The sequence below is a fragment of the Phascolarctos cinereus genome, unplaced genomic scaffold (assembly GCF_003287225.1).
Source record: "Phascolarctos cinereus isolate Bilbo 61053 unplaced genomic scaffold, phaCin_HiC Scaffold_1;HRSCAF=81, whole genome shotgun sequence".
Taxonomy (NCBI): Eukaryota; Metazoa; Chordata; class Mammalia; order Diprotodontia; family Phascolarctidae; genus Phascolarctos; species Phascolarctos cinereus.
The window spans coordinates 286,958,898-286,980,262 of NW_027555514.1; the positions used below are offsets into that span (position 1 = coordinate 286,958,898).

A 21,365-nucleotide genomic window follows, 5' to 3' on the forward strand; every position below is an offset into this window, starting at 1 on the left:
ATCCCCTTCCTCACCGGGTGTCCATGAGGACATCGGCTCTAACAGATGGAAATGCTTCTCTCCTGCAGTGTCATCGAAAGGAAGCACGGGACTTCCTGTACTTGCCAGGGACAGTGTGGGCTGATCCATTCAGGAGAGAACTAGCTTCAAATCTTGGCTCTGATGCCTGTGAAGGGTACGTTCCTCTTCTCAATGAACAGCGTGCTCACTGGCACAGCGAATAACCAATCAACACGTACTTATCAGACACCTATCGAATCTAATCTGTGAATTAGGAAAAATCCCACGTTGAGCCAGGCCCGGCAGTCCAAGAGCACAGCCGGCAGGGCACCCGAGAAGCCCAGCAGTCCAAGCATCCCTTCTGGACCATGCCTAACTCTTGGCCATCCAGCTTCTGCTCATGCACACACACAGTGTCATAGAACTGGCTCTCTGCCAAAGCAAATCCATACCACTGTTGGGTGTTTCCATTTTTATGAGGTTCTTCCTTAAAAGGAGTGGCTTTTTCTCAGCTCATTGTCCTATACTTCTCTTCCTCCACCTTCTTGCCACTCTGTCCTTCAGCTCACATGGACCATCTCTCCTCGGTTCTGTTCCTGTCTGACTGTTCCTCAGTCTCTTTAGTTGATTTATCTTGCTCTTTGGGGCCTGTGTGTGAGTGCCCTGCAGGGCTCTGCCCTTGGCCCTCTCCTCTCCTCTCTGTATACTCCCTCCCTCGGGAATCTCATCCCTCCATGGTTTCGGTGATGTTGATGACTCCCAAATCGACAGCTCCAGCCCTGATGTGTCCCCTGATTTCTAGCTCCTCCTGTCCAAGTCCCATCAGAATCTCAAAATCAACATGTGCAAAACTGAGCTCATCATCCTTTCCAAAATTCTGTGCCTTCTAAGACTTCCTTGTTATTGTTGATGACCCTGTATCCTCCCAGGCACCTAAGCTTGGGGTCACCTTTGGCCCCTTCCTCCTGCTCCCACAGAGCCAACCCATTTTCCAAGTCCTGTTCATTTTTTCCTCCACAATCTCTCCAGAATCTGCCCCCTTCTTTCCACTCATTCTGCCTTTGTTTCGGCCTCCGTCATTGCTCACCGAGGCTACTTCAATGGCCTCCCAACTGCTCTTCTTGCCTCCGGTCTCTTTTCTCCAAGCCCCCATTCTCCAAGCAGTCAAGAGCACCTTGCTAAGGTCCAGCTCTCACCATATTACTCCACTGCTCAGAAAGCTTTGATGGATCCTTACTGCCTTTAGGAGAAAACACAAACTCCAAGTTTCCAGAATGATTGCACTCTATTCTTCACCCAGTCTGTGTTCCAGCCGGATTAGGCTATGAGCTGTTCTTGGACAGCAGACTCCCTTCCAACCATGTATTCAGGCCATCCCGGAAGGGAAGGACTCACCTGGAATTCATCAAGCACTATGCCAAGTGTTGGGGATACAAATATGAAAGCAAAGTTAGTCCCTGCCCTCAAAGAGCTTATACTCTAAAGGAGAGAGAAGACATACAGAAGAATCGTGGCCAGGGAAGGGTGTTTGGGTTTCCAATGTTCCAGGGACAGTGAGTGGAGTCAGTGGAGGGTAGATTGATATAGAATACGAATGTCCAAGTTGGAAGGGACTTTACAGATCATCTCTCCAACCTTCTTCATTTTATAGTTGAGGGGACTGAGGCCAAAGGGAGGCAGTGACTCATCCAATAGTAACACAGTATACTCATCTTTGCCACTTTTTAGCTGTATGAGTTTGAAGAAGCCCCTTGATTTCTTTGGGCCTCGTGACAGCTAATAATAATAGCCTAATCACAGCTCATGGAGAGCGTTGATGCTCTGCAGAGCACTTTAGGTATGTTAACTCATTTCATTCTCACAGGTTTCCATTGGGGCAGGGCAACAAAGGAAGGAAGGGAGATAGAGAGGAATGCAGGGAGGAAGGAGGGTTAGACAGAGCTACTTCCAGCTTTCAAATTCTCTACTTCTGGCTATATGAGGAATTGGGAAAGGTTATCCTACTGAGGACTTCCCACATAGTCAAGAACAGCCTCTGTGATGTTAACTGATAAACAGAGTCCTGGGGGTCCCCAGTTTGGGGGATACAGAATGAGTGATCTTGCCAGCCTGGGTTTGCTCTCATTAACATTGGCCATCAGGCCAACACTGGGTAGAGACTGGATGATGCTTGTGGCAGATCTTACAGAGATGATTCATGAGGAGGGCAGGGTTCATAGGGGATAGACACAGACAATATCATCCCCTGGCATTTTTCAAAAGACAAAAACAAGCCCCTGAAGAGTCAATTCAACAAGACTTTATTTAGCTCCTGCTCAGCTTCTGGCAGGATATAAAGACAAAAAAAATCTACTTACTTAAGGAGCACATACTCAGAAGTCAAGGCAAGCAAGGTGAGGAAATGGGAGTCAACATGCATGTTGAAAATTCAACCTGTCTATGGCAGCTAGGGGGGTGTGAATGGTGACGGGAAAGACTCCAGTCAGGGAGACCAAGGACACTATGGCAATAGTCCAGGGTAGAGGTGACCGGAGCTTGTCCTCGGATGGAGGCCATGGAAGCAAAGGAGGGGATGAACCCAAGAGATATTGTGGAGGTAGAATGGCTGACAACTGATGAGGGTGAGGGAGAGAGAGGAGTCAAGGAGGACTGAAGTGGCAAACTGGAGTGCCAAGCAGAAAGCTGGCAAAGCATGGGAAAAGGAAGTTGGAAAAGGGGGAGGATGTTTGTTAAGGGAAAGATGATGAGTCTTGGTCCTACAGGAAATCCAATTAGAGACGGCACTGACATAAAAGTGGAATTCAAGTCAGTGACAGGGGATTGATATTGGGAATCTGAAAACTGGCTGTTTCATGGTTAGAGTGAACCAGTGAGGGTCAATAAGCTCGCCAAGAGTGTAGAGAAAGAAGAGAAAAGAGGGCCTGGACAGAGCCCTGGGGGCCACCCACACACAATGGGGACCAGGGGAGGGGAGGAAGAGGGGACCTGACCACTTGGGGAGAGTGGATGTGAAAAGACGAGCAAGCAATGGCAGACAGTGTCTCTAATTCCAGGCTGAAATGTGAGGCAGAGACTGTAAGGTCTAGAGAAGTTCAGAAGAATGAGGGCCAAAGAGGTTCACATCATCTAGCCTCCTTGAGGGCGGGAACTGTTTCATTTGAGCACAGTGCCTGGCGCATAGGAAGGACATAGTTAGTACTTACTGAACTGAATGGTTAAGGCAAACCTTTCTGCAGGAGGTAACCCTTTGAGCTGGGACTTGAAGGTCGGGGGACATTTTCTTGCCTCCTCCTTATTCTTGCTCTCATTCCCTCTCTCTCCTCCATCATTATTTGGCCATCACACAAGGTCATGCTTAACTCTGTGTTACAAAGTGGACTCTGGGCAGGTGGATGGCATGTTTGGGCTAAGTCCGCCCCTATTTCACCCCTCAGAATGCGTGGCTTGTTCTGTGATACGGGGTGGCCTGAGGAGGTAGGCGGGAGCTAGCTAAAGTACAACCTGCACCCCACAAACACAGGCCAGTCAGAGAACTTGGCATTGTTCTTTACTATTATAGTCTTTAAGACCCAAAGAAGTGAGACTCATACCAGGAAAACACCCCAATCTGAGGCCACCTCCTAAATACTGACTAGAATATGCCAAACATGGTACCAGGGGAACATGGTAGTCATTGAGGAAGGCTGAAAAGAACACCTGTATGCCAGGTTGGAAGAGCAGGGCTCAGATCCCAGCTTTGCCACTGATCACCTGGGAACTAAGACAAACATTCGCCTCTCTGGGCCTCAGTTCTCCCTTCTGTAAAATGAAAGGTTGAACTAGATGGCCCCTAAGGTTCCTTCCAGTTCTAAATCTGTCATATAACCTGTGGTCTGTTACCCACTGGCAGCCACCACAAATCGGAGGCTTAGTGACCAGGAAAGGAAGAGAAAAAACTTCTGTGGCAAAACTTCTTCAGTGCTCCAGGGAGGTAGGGCACTAGGAGCCATCAGACCCGTGGCCCTCGGCAATTGGAATAACTTCACCCTTGGGTTGATTTCGAAGTGGCTGAAACAGAACCAGAGAAGCTTCTCAGAGACTTTAATAGCTCTTCACTGTCTCAGGCTGGTAATGTGAAAACCTATGCACCTTGACAAGTGCTTTCTATTCATTAATGTTCATAAGTGGTTAGGAGAAAGCCTAATTTTTGGATGGAGGGGGCACTGTTTGGAACAAGCCGAACAAGTTGTGTAGCAGAAGCCACCTGGAGTGGTGAGTTCACTCCCAGAGGTGGGGTGTGTTCACTCTCGTGGCCAAGCCCTGAAAGTCTTGAGGTAAGAGGGTCCCAAGAGTGGCCAGAGGAACACCTGACATGTGTGTGATGATGGAGACTCTTGTTCAGGTATGAGCTGGAGTAACTGGAGATCTCTTCCGACTCAGAAAGGCCGTGGTTGTGCAGGGTTCTTTACACTCAGAGTCACTACCTGAGTTTTATTTAAATACTTGCCTCACGTGTAGAATGGTGTTTCTAAGTCACAGATCCCGTCACATTAGTGACCCCCTATTGTCTGCAGTCCATTTAGGTCTCATCAAGCTCATCTCCTACCATTCCCAATTCAATCCAGTAAGCATTTATTTAACACCTACTAAGTTTCAAGGACTTGAAGCTATTCTCCCTGGCTCAGCTCAGCGCCCTGGCCCTGATGCCACAGCAGTCTCCAGGTTTCATTAATAGATGTTCTAAGTCCCCAGAATCTATGTTCAAGTCCTCCAACATGTGCTCAGGATCTCAGGGTGACCCAAGGTTCTTGAAGGTTCTGCTGGCACAGAACACACTCTGGTAAGACCAACAAAGCAGGAAGAGAGGATGCAGATCCCTTCTAGATACACACAGCCCAGAGGACAGTTTCCATGACCGACTGCCTGGGCACAGCAAAACTCATCATCAGTCACCCTTCTAGAAGGGGGTGGGTCCTTTAGTCTAGGTGCCCCGTGGACAGGTGAAAGTACAACACAGCCCTCAGGCCTGGGCAGTCCCTCTCTGCTTCTACAATGATGGTGGCCGCTATAAAGGCGGGAAATGGGGGCTCCAAATGATACAACTCCGAGATGAGCTCTGAACACGGATTGAACTCCTGGTCCTCAAGATGCAGTCTTTGTACAGCTGAGGAGATGCAGACCTAGAACGGAGCCACAACTACAGGATTGTTGTCCTTGTCCATGCAACCCAAAGACATGTAGAAGCTGTAAATCCGAGGCAGGATGTGCCCTGGCTCTCCTCAGAGCCAAGGCCAGGCACTGGCTTCATTGCGCCCACAGGCAAAAAGGAGGATGGCCCCATGGGATACCAGGCCAGCCACTTTGCAGGGCTCACAGAGAGTTCAGGGAAATCACTGCCTCAAAGATAACTACAGCTTCTGCCCAAACACTGTGTTTGAGGATGAGCCAGAAAGATGCTGTGCAGAGCTTGTCTGGGTCCTCTATCCATGGGGGTTTCCCCAAATGCTCCTACTCTCATAGGACGCATTACTGATTGTATCGAGCCCAGGAATGCTACAAAGTCTCCTCCCTGGAATCCACAAGAATATAAAAGAAATTGTTCTGACCATCCACACTACAGAAAGAAAATGGACAGAAGCATCCATTACTCAAATTTTAGCAAGTGCAGACCTATTGGCCCATCAAAGCATACATTTTGGGCAGATCCTGTGGGTGGAAAACAATCTGGGCCCGCAGATGAATAGAAGGAAAAGATTGCATTTTATTACATTTGAGAATATATGCAGGACTTTCCAGTATACATATAGTACCAAGTATCTGTGTGTATATACACATACACATATATATATGTATGTATGTATATTACTATACAGTACTAGGGCAGCTAGGTGGCACAGTAGACAGAGCACCACACCTGAAGTCAGGAAGACCTAAGTTCAAATCCATCCTCAGAAACTTACTAGCTGTGTGACCCTGGTGAAGTCACTTCACCCTGTTTGCCTCAGTTTCCTCATCTGTAAAAATGAACTGGAGAAGGAAATGGCAAACCCCTCCAGCATCTTTGTCAAGAAAACCCCAAATGAGGTCATGGAAAGTCGGACATGACTGAAATGACTGAATAACAACAAAAAGGAAAAATCCTGAGTAATGAAAGTGACTCCTACGTGGATCCCTGGGAGGTCCCTCCTCACTGGGAGTCTTAAACAGAGGTGGGATGACCACTTGTCATAGTTACTGGAGAGGGGAAATTCTTCTTTCATTGAAGTCTGGATTATATAACTTTGGAAGTCCCCTCTAACTCGACAACTCCATGGTTTCTTCAGTAATTATATCAACAACAGTAATAGTAAGAGCTTACCCTTATATGCACTGTGTTTACAAAGCATTTTGTGAATACCATGCTACTGATTGCCATGCTACCCCATCCATTAGATGGTACAAATGTCATTGTCACCATTTTACAGATGAGGAGACTGAGGCTCAGGGAGACCAAAGGATTTAGCAGAGAACGCTTCTCTCCTAAGGGCAGAGCTGGAATGCGAATAACCCCCTGACTTTGCGTCCAACGTTCCGACAATACAATAACCTCCTCGTGACTGCTATCAGAGGCCACTGTCCTACTCCACCCTCAAAGGCGGGGGGAGAGCGTTCCAAGAAGTTCTGCACGATGGGGTGAAAAATCATTGTCATCATTGTCTTAGGGGTTGCCTTTGGCCCCTTTTCCTCCTTCAGCACTGAAAAGGGATGCACGACCTAAAGCCACTGAAGCCAGATGAGAAAAATGGTTCTAGCTCAGGTCATGTGGCACTTCCGATCTCCTCCAGCCCCTTCCTCGCCAGCGTGCACCATCCGCACGGCAGACTGGCTTCCAGCAGAAAGAGCCCCACGCGGACTCACTGAGCAGCCTCCACTTGGGATGAGGACTTAAGTTGTGGCTCATGCTGGGAGGAGCCTTGGAGAGTGGCTCTCCTGCAAGCCCCTTATTTTGTAGAGAGGCAGCTTAGGCCCAGAGCAGTCCAAAAGCTCGCCCAAGGTCATACATGGAGCAAGAGAAGCAGGATTCAAACCCCAGCCCTCTGACTCCACAAGGTCCAAAAGGGCTTGACTTGGCCTTCTTAGCCTCAGTTATATCATCTATAAAATGGACACGACAGGACTGTTTGCACTTTATAGGGCTGTTGTGAGTTAGGCTGTGTCATGAGCCAAACAGCGCTATAGGAGCTTGAGTTATTGTCATTACTACTAATTTTCTCAACAGCAGTAGTGGAAGAAGAAGCAGACTTAGAGTGAAGTGCTGACCTTGACCCTGACTAGCTGTGTGATCATGGGGAGATCACTCCATCTCGGTTTCTTCATCTGTAAAATGGAACCATAATTCTCAAACTACAGACCCCAGGGTTCTTTTGAGAAAAACGCTTTGAATAGCACTATTTGTGGTAGTGGTAGTGATATACATTGGGACAGGACGCCACCACTGATAATAAAATTAATCATCATCATCATCATCATAATGACAGTGACTCTAAATATCCCAGAGAACGCAGCAAAGTGCCCTGGCACCGGTCATCACCACAAACTCACTGTCGTCACAATCCCCTGGATATTGATTATTGCTCCATAAAAGCTAAAGAACGATGTTCTCAGCAGATGTTGTCCCATCAGCTAAGGATTCTCCTCAAGCTACACAGAGGTCCCAATCACGTGGCTACCAGCCAAGGGTAACTCCTGAAGTGAGCAGGAGGACCAAGGGCCGGCTCTGAGCTCACCTCCTGAGACTTTTAGTCCACTACAAAAGCCACCTATGTTACCAGCCCTGTAACCTCAAACATGAAAAAAGCAGGGGAGCAACTGGTCCCAAGACCATTCCTACCCGAACTCCACTGAAAAAGATCAGAAGATCATAGTGACTGACGTTTATTAGATACTGGATCTCAAACTGGGAGGAACTCACAGGCCATCAAATCCAACCCCTCATTTTACAGATAAGGAAATGGAGGCCCAGGGAGGGTCACACAGGCACTATCTTCAAGGGGCTGGATTTGAACCCAGCCTCTCAGCCTCCAGAACCAGGGCCCTGCCCCTGTCCTGTGGGGCTTTCAAGCTGACCAAATGCTGTACAGGGCGCCCTGTACTGGCACCTCACAAGAGCCCAGTGAGGTGAGTACCGCAGAATCCCACAAATTTAAGTGATCTTAATGATGATAAACTGAGATGCAGAGTGCTAAGCAGCTTGCCCAGGGTGATGCGGAGTCAGCTTTGAACACAGGCCCAGTACTTTAGGAAGGTGCCTTGTTTCTCCAGCTCCTTGTTCACCGAAGACTCTGCCCACAGTCTTATGGCACAGCCTAACCTCTCCTTATAACAATGGCCGCAGAATTCATCAGGTCACAGGTCTTTTCCAAGCCCGGACAGTGAATAGAGCATGGAGACAAAGTCTGTCTCCCCACAACATCCCTGCCCTCTTCTTCCCACAGGCCCTCTCAAGCCGAGCCTCACCTACCCTGGCATTCCAGAGGGCCTGAGCTGCTGGAGAAAGGACCTAATAGAGGCCAAGCTCTCCCCTCTGGCAGGAAGCTCATCTATACTTTCCCCTGCAAATGGGCAGCCAGCATGCAGTAAAGGGCCTCTGCTGAGGGGGCAAGCCCCTGCTTCTTCCACAGCAGCTTATCCATGCACCACCAGAGGTCTCCATGCATCCCCCAGTGGTCTCCATGCACCCCCAGTGGTTTCCATGTACCACCAGAGGTCTCCATGCACCACCAGTCATCTCCATACACCTCCCATGGTCTCCATGCACCACCAGTGGTCTCCATGCACCACCAGAGGTCTCCATGCACCACCAGAGGTCTCCACGCACCACCAGAGGTCTCCATGCACCCCCAGTGGTCTCCATGCACCTCCCATGGTCTCCATGCACCACCAGAGGTCTCCATGCACCACCAGTCATCTCCATGCACCCCCAGTGGTCTCCATGCACCACCAGAGGTCTCCATGCACCACCAGAGATCTCCATGAGCCATCAGAGCCAAAAGTGGCTCCCCTCAAATCTCCATCTCCTTGGTCCTGGTGCTCCCCACTCAGAATAAGTCTGTGCTCTCTTAAACATGACAGTCCTTCAGGCAATCAGTTAAATAACATTCATTAAGTGCCCACTGTATACTGGGCACCAGGTGAAGCACTGGGGATACAAACAAGGAGTTTGCAGTCTAATGGAGGACATGTCACACAAGCAGCCAAGTAAAATCATATGCAGACAGGATAAATCGGGGTGAGTCATCTTAGGCACCAAGATTAAGGCCACCAGAGACCATGCTCAGGCCCACTGCCCAAGGCTCTTCTGGAAGCTAACTGTCCCCCATGCCTTCAGCAGCTCTTCAGCTCGGCTAGCCCTGGGTGCCCTCAGGGACCCCCCTCCAGCCTGTCTCTTTCGGGCTCTCCAGGCCCTCCCACTGTTCATCCTCAGCTCTCAGAGTCACCTGCACACTGACCTGTCAGTGACTACTCCCAGCACCAGCCTTCCCCGGGGAGGGATTTCTTACTAGAACTCCAAACCCTATGCTAAAGGGCTGATGGCCTCATGGCAGGATGCCTGGCACATTGCAGGCACTTAGAAAATGCTTAGTGATAGAATAATTGAGCAGAATTTCAGGCTTCATCCACTGAGTGAGTGGAGGAAAAATTACAGATGGGAAGACAGCTTTTCAGAGGCCCTGAAATCTTGTTCCATAAAGGGAGGAAATAAGCATTTATCAGCACGTGCTCTGTATATGATCCTAACAACAACTGAGGGAGGGAGATGCTATAGGATCCCCATTTTACAGGCAAGGAAACTGAGGCAAACAGGGTTAAGTGACTTGCACAGGGTCATGCAGCTAGTAAGTGCCTAAGGCTGGGTTTAAACTCAAGTCTTCCTGATGGCAGGCCCCACATGCTCTATGTTCTGTAGCACCCCTTAGCTGCCTCTAGAAAGGAGACTCATTCAGCCTCTCTTGGGCACAATGTTTCTCTGCCCAAATCACTCTGGACTGATTTTAAGTACTTCTTTGTGTATATGTTGTCTCCTGGATGGAATGCAAACTTCTCAAGAACGGGGCCACTAATGTTTGTGGATCTCCAATGCATACAGCTCACGGTGTCTGGCACATAGTATACATTAAATACGTGTTGGTTGATGGGTTATTTCTGGTCAGATGATCAGAAGGTTCATGGGATTTCACTGGGGACCATCTACTCCAGGCCTCTCCTCTTGTAGCGGAAATGGAGGCCAGGAAGGAGAAGGGACTTTACAGGGACTGGAGGGAAGAGTTTATCTGCTCTGTGTAATTGGATGTCGGCAAAGCAAACCGGCTGCTCCGGTTGGCAAGCAGCTCCCATGTGCCGTTGGTATGGAATATTAATGACAGTCACAACAATAACAGAATTTCCACATCATTTTAAGGTTTGTGAGGTGTTTTGCACGTTGTATCTCACTTAATCCTCACTTAAAGTAGGTAGGGACCTTCAAGGGAATCTAAGCCAAAGCCTTAATTCCAAAGAGAAGGAAACTGCAGCCCAGAGCAGGCCTGGATTCCCCCTCAGTTTGTACATGCAGCGAAGAGCCAAGGTAGAATCTGACCGCAGGGCCTCTTCCTCCAAATCCGGCCACAGAACAAAGTCAGCCCTCTGTCCAACACTGTCAATCTGGAAGTGGCAGATTAAAGGCCCTAGGACTAGCCCAGGCAAGGGCTATGTCGGAGACACGTTTTCTTGGTTTGGAATCTTAATGACTTACACCTGGAAGGGGGTGGGATGGGGGGGGGAACATTTGCTTTGATCTTCAGAGCTCCCAGGGGAGGCTCTTCATGTGAAAGATTGTTCAGGCCTATTTTTGTGGATTAAGGGAACTTGATTTGGAGCAGACCTTCCCGTTCAGCCATTCATTCTATATTCATCAGACATTTAACACGCACTGTTCCGTGCCCAGCATTGTGCTCAACACAAAGCTTCGATCATAAGATTTAGAACTGGAAAGAACCTTAGCAGTCACCTCTTCCAGCCTCTTCAATCTGTAGATGGGAAACAATGACTGAGAAGGGTTTTCTTACAGGCTGAAAGTCTCAGAGACGGCAGACAGGCCACACGTTAATTCACAGCCTAGTGACTCATAAGACACAAACACCGCTGCTGATGACATAGGATATTATGTGATGAATAGGGCTCTTTGAGGCTCTTGGGAAGGTCCTCACAATCCAGGGAGCCTCCCTTCTCTTCCTAGAAAAGGGGACATGATACCTGTGTTTAAGTGTGAGGGTAGGGATCATTGATTAACCCACCCCATCTAAAAGAAATTACCTTTGTTAGCTAAGAACCATATTTGGATGGAATCCATCAACCAGAACTAGGAATGAACAAGGCCTGGCCACCACCTGAATCAAATGGAAATATTTCAGTTGGGTGCGGTGAGAAGTCTGTTTCAATTGAGTGAGGGATTGGGTCACACTCTGAGGAACACATATTAAATGAGGAGCTGTCTCAGAACCAGAGAGAGATTTTGAGGGCCCAGCAAGGAAAGAATTAGAGACATCATGAGCTGAGCTAACAGGAACTGACAGCCCAGGGACAGACAAAAGGAGAAAGAGAAAACAGGACCAAGCTGTGGCAGGAAAGGAAGGGCCTGAGGAGGGCCCTCAGTCCTCGGGCTGGCTTGGAAAAGGAGCCTGAGGAAAGCTCCAAGAAACGTCTGCCTTTCCCCAAAGTCCACCTGGTAGGACCTCTCCATGAACACACACTGTAATGGACTCAGCCTGCTTCTTCACCTAAATGTGTCCAGGAACCCGAGCTGTGCCTCAGCCACAAAGAGCCTGGAGGCAGCTACTGATAAATATGAACATGAATTAAGACAAAGAGCCCTACATGTTGGGAGCATGGTGACTATACCTCTCACTGTTTGATAATCAAACTTCCTCAAGCAGCAGCAGAGTGAAGCATGGGTCAGAGGGGCCGACCAGTGCCCCAAGGCTTAGGACGAGCTCCTTATTGGAAGAGGTTACACAAGAATTTGAAGAGCCAGCTTCAGGATTAGATGATTCCCATTTGGCCCGGGAGTGGACAGCACTTCTCACCAGAGATCTTCAAGGGAAGGGAAGAGAAACACAGGAATAAAATATTCCAGAGAAGCCATGGACAGGGAAAGTCAACAAAACAAATCTATCTCTTTGAGGCAAGAGAAGAGCTGTTGGGGGCGCTTTGAAGCCATATCTTCCAGCCTGTTCCTGAATGGAATCCCCCCAGTAGTTATCCGGATGGTGCTGGAAGACCCCCAAGGAGATCATCCCAGCTTGAGCCAGCTCTGACAGCTGGGAAGCCTCTCCCCACATCAGGCCTCTTGGTAACTCCTTCCCGCCAGGCTTTGCCTCCCCTCTTCCCTTACCCTCCTCCATGGCTCCTAGTCCTCTCTTCTGGGCTCAAATAGGACAAGCCTCATTCTTCTGCCATATGACAGATGCCAAAGTGCCTGAAGACCACTGTCCTGTCCCTCTTGGTCTTCTCTCCTTGAGGCCAAACCTCTGCATTTCCTTCAGCTGGTCCTTCTGTCACATGCAAGCAAGGCTGGCACCCGAGACGGCTGCCAGGCTTCGGACACTCCCTAGTTTCACAGTGTCCTTTCTAAACTCCGAACCCAAGTAGAAGTGCCCATGGAAGTCTACAGGAAGGATGTGAGAGCCTGCCTTGACTGTCCTCCTTGTTCTTGCTCTTGGAAGGAAATTACTTTGCTTCATTTATATATCGGTATATGTGTCCTTCTCCCCATAGAGTGTAAGCTCCCTGAGGGCAGGGACTGTTTAGTGTTTTGTCTTTGTAACCCTAGAGCCTAGGACCACAGGACCTCTAGATGCTTAATGTTTGTTGAACTGAATTGAGAGTTCAAGGAAAGGGAATCCCACCTGAGCGGAGGGATCATAGGCGCACACACACACAGAGCTGGAAGGGACTGACAAAGCCATCGGGTGGAACCCTCTCATTGCACAGATGATGAACCTGAGTCTGGGTTAGTGACATGGCCAGGATCACACAGGCAGGAAGCACAGAGGTGGGGTTTGAATCCAAGATCGTTAAGTCCAAACTTCCTGCCATACCATACAAATATAAGCACCTACTTTGCACAGAGCCCTATGCTGGGGAAAGAGGGGAGATTTGGCTGAGACACGATGCTGCCCTCACAGGCCTCCCAGCTGAAGGCAGTTAAGCCACACACTGTGACAAGTAGACTCAGAATACTGCTGTATAAGGACACTAGAAAGAAGACAAAGTGAAGCCTGTAGGGGAGGGTCATTAGGGAGGGCTTCCTGAAGGAGACGGCATTTGAGCCGGGCCTTGACAAGTAGGGGCAGAGTGAAAATGAGAAGGCATTGGAGACAGGGTGGAGATCTGAAGGGCAGGCAGCATTAAGAGGACCCATGGAGAAGACAGTGAAGCCACCCTGCTTAAAGGATCAGACAGCTCATCTAGGGAAGCTGTAAGGGAGAAGGCTGGAGAGCAAAGTCATCCAGTCATTCTACAGATGGGGACACTGAGGCTGGAAGGGCAGAGCAGCTTTGAGACCAGGCCTGAGATCCTTAAGCCACTGAGCCTTCTTCAGTGGAGGCGGAACAGGCTGGCCTTTGAGATCACACGACTGAGGAGGAGCTTCCTGTCCAGTGTTCACAGGCTTCTCTTCACAATGGCTCTGGGACCTGAGTGAGCCAGCACCATCACCACCATTTGTGGAGGAGGGCAGTGCAGTCTTGAGAGCTAGGGGCTCACTCAGGCTCCCAGGGAGCACACAGCAGAGCCAAGATTCAAATCCTGCTCTTCTGTGGCCTTCTGTCTACTCCAACATGATGGGCCGGGGCTTGGGGGCAGGGTGTCACTGGCTGGAGAAATCTAGTCCTAAAAGGTTTCTCCTAAGGGTTGGGTTCTTTTCCTTCTCCATGTTCCTGGCCATGCCCTTTTCTAGAACTCCCACCAAAATGGAGGGTGAAGGGGGAAACACCCAACTCACCACGCTATTTTAGCCCGTCCTCATCTGTTTGGATGTATGTAGAAATTGGAGCGAGTGGCTAGTTATTTTAAGGCCCGCCATGCTTTCTGTGGGCTTCTCAACACTGTCACAGATTCCCAGGTAGAGGCAGATTTCTCTGGCCACTGGCAGCTGCCTGACAGATAAACATGCTTGGAGCTTCCTGCAACAAAACAGAACAAAAGAGAAAAAACTAAAAATAACTCCCACTGGCATCCTCAGCACTCTGCTCTACAGAGGATCAAAGAGGAGAAAGCCATCTATTTAGTACTAGAATGTCTTTGATGTGCCTGGACAATGTACACACCTAATTAGCCATCCAGAGGAGAAGAGGAGGTGGGAAAAGGAGATGAGGGTCTCTTGGGGGGGGGTGAGTAGCTCTCTCCCCCATAGGCCACCATCGGGAGGCTGGGCCATCCCTGGCCTACAGCCTGGGCCCAATGGGTGCCCACATTGGCCGCTGTCTTTGTGGCAAGCCCTGGGAAATTTCAGTATCACAGCCCAGAATGGGTTCAGTGACCTCAGCTATGCCCTTCCCCAGCTCCTTCCAGCTCCTTTCAACTTGCAGAAAAGCTTAAAGTGGACAAAACCCAGACGCCTTTTGCTTGTAGCTCAGTGAGAAAAGATCAGGCCTGTAGACTCTTGTCAAAGTGATGCATGGAGCTCATTTCCCATTAACTCTTTTGTGGCTTCTAGTATTTTCCCTCCCGACCTCTCCTTGTTAGAAATCCAAAGCCACTGTTTCTGCTCCTGTGCACTGTTCCTGGACTCTAAAGGAGTTTTGGGGGAAGGCTATCTTGGCTCCGAACCTGCGCTGTAACAAGGAAAGGGTTTAGAAATTTGCCCTTTGGAGCAGATGCCCCCTCGGCTAAACTAGCAAGGACACTCATCTGTGTGGCCAGTTGGGTTTGCTGTCACTGACGAAGCAGGTCAGCTGCTTTGGGACCTAGGCCTGATGTCCTTAAGCCAAGCCTGGATGACCAGCCAGTTTTCAGGGATGCAACAGGGAGGATTCCCAGTGGGCCAGAGGCTCTCGGAGACCCCTTCTCAGGCTAAGATTCTACGATTCTGAAACAAGCAGGTTGGCATCGGTGCCTGAACATTCTCTTCGCTCTGCCTCCACAGAAACATGTGCTGTCAACAATGGAGGTTGTGACCGCACCTGCAAGGACACAGCCACAGGAGTCCGCTGCAGCTGCCCGGTGGGGTTTACCCTGCAGCCAGATGGGAAGACGTGCAAAGGTAAGTCACAGTCACTCAGGAATGGCCTTGGGATCCAGTTTGGTTCTCTCATCTTCCAACCACAGAAGTGGGGGGACAGGAGACATTTAATAATTCCAGGTGGAGAAACATGAATTTAGGTGTCTGGCAGTCTGTGCTGTATTTCAATTGGAAATATAAATAAGGTTATTGAATCATAATAGTGAAAGAGGTAAGGAAGCAGAGTGGTCAGTCAGTCAGCACTGCGTGCCAGGCAGTGGAAATACAAACAGAAGCATAAATGCAGTCTTGCCCTCAAGAAATTGCACTCTAATGGGAAAGACAACACTTAGAAGGGGAGCTGAAGGGCTGGGGGTGGAATGGGGGAGGGGAGGGGAAGGGGATGGTATTTGGTGCATGGCAGAGAAAGCTCTAGACGTGGAAATGCATCCGCATCAGCAGCACAGCCCGAAGAGGAATGGAGATATCGCGGGCCTGGGCCTCCTCCTTAAATTGGAGGTTCTGGGAGGAGCCAGCCAATCGGAGGGTGAGGCCTCAGGGGGACGGAGGGTACTTTCAATGTGAGAAGTAGGTCAGGGGTGGAGTGAGCTTCCAGGATGAAGAGATTTTGATGGCCTGGTACCTGAGACAAAGTCCCCAGAAGAAGAGTCAGTAGTGCAACCTAGAGAGGGCTGAAGACAGGTCTATGGTCTATGACGGGTTTGGTTGGTGAAGTAAGAAAGGAAGATGGTTCAAGAATCAGTCTGAGTGGAGAAATGAAGGAATGGGATGGTCTGGTATCCATGGAGCTGGAAAATGAGTGGGGAGGATGGTTCTTGCCACCTTCCAACTGCAGAAATAAGGACATCAGGTGGTTGGGTTTTCATCGCTGTGGAGGTGGGCTGTGCACCATTTCACTGGTGGAAAAAAGGAACGGGAGAGTCTCTGTTACTGTTACAGTTGGAGCAATGTGAGAATGGAATCCATCAACCAACCAGCATTTATTAGGTACTGACCACGAGCCAGGCACGATGGGATACAAAGGACCTACTCATAAAACAAGCCCTGCCCCCCAGGAGCTTCTGTTCTCCTCACCCATCACTCCCTGCTGCTGGGGCTCAGCCTGTGCCGCCTCCTACGGGGCGGCAATGCCCCCTTCCCTGTCCTCATTTCCTTCTTCTAGAAAGCAAAGGCGTGATAGTCCCTCAGCTCCCTCCTGGCCCTCAACATCCTTCTCTTCTCTTGCCCTCTGCCCACAAGCAGCACAGGGCAGACAGAGGCCTGCTCTAATGGAAAGAGAGCCGGGCATGGAACTGGAAGAGCCGAGTTCAAATGTGGATGCTGGCATTTACCAGCTACGTGATGATGGCCCAGTCTGAGCCTCAGTTTCTCCTATGCCAAAAGGAATGGTCAGATTGCATCGCCTAAAAGGGAGTTACAAAGGACAACATAAACACAAGTTATTATTATGCAACAATGACAGTCACATTTCTAAGTAGCTCCCAGTATGGAACCAAGTAATCTTTTTAACAGTTTTATCCGTCTCTTGTTTTTCGTCACCTCCAGTTCCTAGAGAGATCATGGGATTACAGACCAAAGAGGGAGCAGAGATCTTGAGAGGCCATCTAGTGTAACCTCTCACATTTGACAAATGAGGAAACTGAGGTTCAGAAAGGGTCAGCGATTTGCCCAGGCATGGCAGCTCAGAAGTGCTTCAGAGGGAGAGAGGAGAGTGGACTAGAGAAGAACAGGGAGAAGAAGGGAGGCCTTAGAACACAGACCATCTGAATGGGGAAGCACTCTGACCGCAGAATTTTGATCTAGATGAGACCTGAGGACATAGAACGGTAGAGGGCCGGCACCTTTGTTGTTGCTCAGTCCTTTTGCAGACTTGTCTCACTCTCTGTGACCCCACTGGGGTTTTCTTGGCAGATACTGGAGAGGTTTGCCATTTTCTTCTCCAGCTCATTTTACAGATGAGGAAACTGAGGCAGACAGTGACTTGCCCAGGGTCACACAGCTAGTCCGTGTCTGAGGCTGGATTTGAACACAGGTCTTCCTGACTCTAGGCTTGCCATTCTATCCATTGTACCTAGCTGCCTTAAGGTAGGGACCTTAGAGATAACCTAATTTGGTTTCTAGACTTCCAGCCTGCATATCTGCAGCCATTGACAGGATATGTTTGTCAGGGTGCAAATCTTTGATGGCCTGACTTCACAAACTCATTTCTCCTCCTCCTCTCTCTCTGTCTCTGTCTCTCCTCTGTCTCTGTCTCTGTCTTTCTCCTATTTTCCTCCTCCCCACCTTCCTGTTCCTGTCCCCCCTTTACTCCTGCGTTGAGACTGAAGAAGGCAGAGCATTCCTCACTAGAGAATTTAAATATTTGACTTGTCTTTGGTAGAGTTTCAGTTATTAAACACTCAGAACACAACTCTCTCAATTCTTCCAAATCATAATGCTGTTCTTGAGGATCTAACTGCTCTCCCACCCCCATAATGTTTTGCCTAACATCTTATTTTCACAGAACCTACTAATAACATTAAGCAAGTAGGCACCTGTAGAAGGACTTCTGGTTACAAACCCTTTCACATCCATCATCTTATTTGATCCTTACTCAGAGTAACCCGATGAAGTAGGTAGTACAATTATTATTGTCTCCACTTTACAGATGAGGAAGCCGAGGCTTCGTTTTGCTAACTTGCCCAAGACCATTCAGTGATGGGACTCATCAATCAGTCAGCAAACCTTTATTGAGCACTTACTATGGGCCAGGCACTGTGTGCTAAGCACTTGGGATACAGACAAAGGGAAAAAACCATGGTCCTTGCCCTCTGAGAGCTCACATTCCAAAGGAAGAGACAGCATACGTACGGCTGTGTACACAGCTACTACAGGCAGCATAAATGCATGGGGATCTCAGATCACAAATGTGTGGGCAGCAGAAGGAAGACAGTAAGACTGTGAGCTTGGGTGACTGGGAGGGTGGTGATGCCCTGCACAGGAATACTACAGCTGGGAAGAGGAGAGGGTTTGGGGAGAAAGATGATGAGTTTTGTTTTGGACCTGTTGAGTCTAGATGTCTGTGGGATATTATCCAACGGACTGTTAATAACGCAAGACTGGAGGACAGGAGAGAGGTTAGGGCTAGACAAACAGAGCTGAGACCCATCTGCATATAGATGACTTTGAAGACTTTGAACTGAAGACCAGGAACTCAGGATAGCCCATGGCTCTTTCCCCAGTGCTGTGAGACGTATCCAAGGTCATACAGAGAGTGAATGAGATGGAAATTTGAAGATAATAAAGCCACTGCCAAGTGTAAAAGGCTCCTTGGATTCAGAGTAGTAATCACTAAAGCACTGGAAGGTCTAGTCTTCTGAATTCAAATCCAGAGATATTTCCGAATCTCAAAGGAACAGTCATTAAAACCTCTCATTATGAAAGTTCTACTCTTAGAGAGGACAGCTAGGTCGAACAGTGAAGAGGCCTGGAGTCAGGAAGACCTGAGTTCAAATTCAGCCTCAGACTGACTAGCTGTGTGAACCTGGGCAAGTCACTTAGCCCTGTTTGCCTCAGTTTCCTCATCTGTAAAATGAGCTGGAGAAGGAAATGGCAAACCACTCCAGTATCTGCCAAGAAAATCCTAAATAGGGTCACAAAGGCTTGGACACAACTGAAACTACTGAATAACTCTTAGAGAATGCAATCAGTGTTACAGAACAAGGAGCAAGCGAGGTAAGGCTGGGGAGTGTTTCTGAAGGGGAGAGATGACAGGTGTTTTGCAATGCTAAGGATGAAAAACTGAGTGCAAAGTATGTGAGCCAAACTGCTGGGGATTTGTTTTACCCATATCATTTGAGGGGAGCCAGAGGGAACTTTAGTGCACCCCAAACAGGATTTGCCCTAAGCACTCCACCTTTATTGTTAAATGGGAATCTTGCTGCACGAGCCTTTAATCCTGGAGTCTTTCTGTTCTTTGGGCAGAGTTTTTGATGTCCAAGGAGTGTTGTTTTCTGCTTAATTGGCTCTCTTGAGAATGATGAAAAGGTTAGAAATTCAGCCTTCCTTAACTAATTCCAAATGTTTGATTCAACCCCTGGTTTGGAGCAGTGCCATTGACGAGAAGAGAAGAATCACGGCAGTGTGCTGGAAATCACGCTGGGCAGCCAGGAGCCCTGGGCTCCAGCTGAAACCCAGATTCTAGCTGCGTGACCTCGAGAAACCCCTTCCCTTTCTGGGTCTCACTTTCTGCCTCTATAGAACCAGGGGAGTGGCCTAGTTTCTCTGAGGTCTCTTCTACCTCTATCATTCTATATTCCACATCCAAAGTCTTTACCTGGCTCCAACATTCTTTGTCTTAAGCTTCCTTCTAGCTACCACACTGTTCTTTAAATCCTAAGATTCTAGGATGTATTCTAATTCTCATATTTTAGATTCTAAGATTCTTCCCTGTTTTGACATTCTATGTTCCAAGGACCCTCAGCAGCTTCCTTCAAGGCTCAGTGCACACACTTCATCTGAGGGAAAGGACGCTTGTCCTGCTCCCCCTCATTTTCAGGCTCTCCCCTTCCTCCTCAAATTAGCACATAGATGTAGATATGCACACCCACATGTGGATGCCTCTCTGATTACAGATTTGTGCCTCCTTGAAGCCCCAGCAGAAGTCTTGATGGGAAGGGACCTTTCTTGGCTCTGCATCCTCATCACCTAGCCCAGCGCTTTGCCCAAGAGAGGCACTTACACTCTTAGACTGGATCCAACTAGCTGGCAAGTTCTGCCAATTCTACCTCCCTGACATCCACACCCTCTAGACCAGGCATTCTTCACATCAATTCAGATCACTACAGTAGCCTCCAAACCCTCCAATCTGGACCATGCAGAGTGGCTGAAGTGATGCTCCCAAATGATGCACATGTCTAACCAGGTCACTCGCCTGCTCAAGAAGCTTCAGTCCCTCTTGCCTCTAGGGTCAAATACAAAGCCCTCTGTTTGGCATTCTGAGCCCTTGAAGGCGGTGCTCGCCTCTTACAAGTCAGTTCACCTACTTCCCTTTTATGTACTCTACAATCCAGACAGTCCCACACATGACATTCCATCTCTGTGCATGGACACAAATTCTCCCCCATGCCAGGAAGACACTCTCTCCTCACCTCTGCCTCTTAGAATCCCTGTGGTCCTTCAAAGCTCAGCTCAAGAGCTCCCTCCTTCATGTGGCCCTCCCGACCCTCCCCCAAGTCCTCTGTACCCTGTATTCTTTGTGTATAGAGGCTGTCCCAAAAGTCTTGGGGCCATTTTAAGTCAGGCCTTTTGGGACATTCTGTATCTTGTATCTATGCCTATGTTTGTGCCTTGTTTTTTCCCCAAAAGAATGTAAGTTACTTAAGGGAGAGCCATTCGATCTGTGTCTTTATGTCCCCAGCTGGGTAACTACAGTAGGTGCTTGATATATGCTTGCTGATCGGGTGAAGAGGGTATTGCCATAATTTTGGTGAGACATTATGAGGGCTTGAACTGAAATGGTGGGGCCATGAAGGTGGGGGTAAGGAGCAGATATGTGGAGACAGAACTGATCCTCAGCAATTGACTGGATGTTGGGGCCCTGGGGAGGGGGAGGAAGGCAGGAAAGAACCCAAAACAACTCTGGATGATCCCTGGGAATGTGGTGATGCTCTTTGAACAAAGAGAGAAAGCAAGAGGAGGGGCAGGTGGAGAGGGGAGGATGTCTAGTTCTGATTTGGACCCGCTGAATCTGGGGTCTTAGTAGGCCATCTGGGAGCAAATGTCCTGTAGGCAAAGGCAGAGTCAGGACTGAATCTTAGGGAAGAGATTCAAACTGGAGAGAGAAGTTTGGGAATCTCTGGCATAAAGGGGAGAATTGAGTCTATTGGAATTGATGAGATCCCTAAGAGAAAGTATAGAGAGGAAAAAAAAGAAGTCAGCCTAAGACAGCTTTAGAGGGACAGGTCTTGTTGATATGACCTCTCCTGGCCTTGCATTTCATTTGCTATTAACTGGATAAATGAATACATGTATGTGTAACCCAGCTCCAGATAAAAAGTTTAAGCCAATCCTAGCTAACCTTCTCCTTGTTAGGAGAAGAGAACATTCCCAAGTCACAAAAAGTTGCTTTGCTCTTTTCCTAAAATGT

General features: G+C 48.7%; 1 protein-coding gene across 3 annotated transcripts in view; it reads left to right on the forward strand.

Annotated features, from left to right (window-relative positions):
* SCUBE1 (signal peptide, CUB domain and EGF like domain containing 1) overlaps positions 1 to 21,365 on the forward strand; it is a 257,400-nt gene that overhangs the window by 174,230 nt on the left and 61,805 nt on the right. For all 3 annotated transcript variants that reach the window (XM_020982814.2, XM_020982816.2, XM_020982815.2), the window contains one exon: positions 15,143 to 15,259. In XM_020982814.2, coding sequence (XP_020838473.1) covers positions 15,143 to 15,259 — 117 coding nt within the window. The remainder of the gene's footprint in view (positions 1 to 15,142; positions 15,260 to 21,365) is intronic.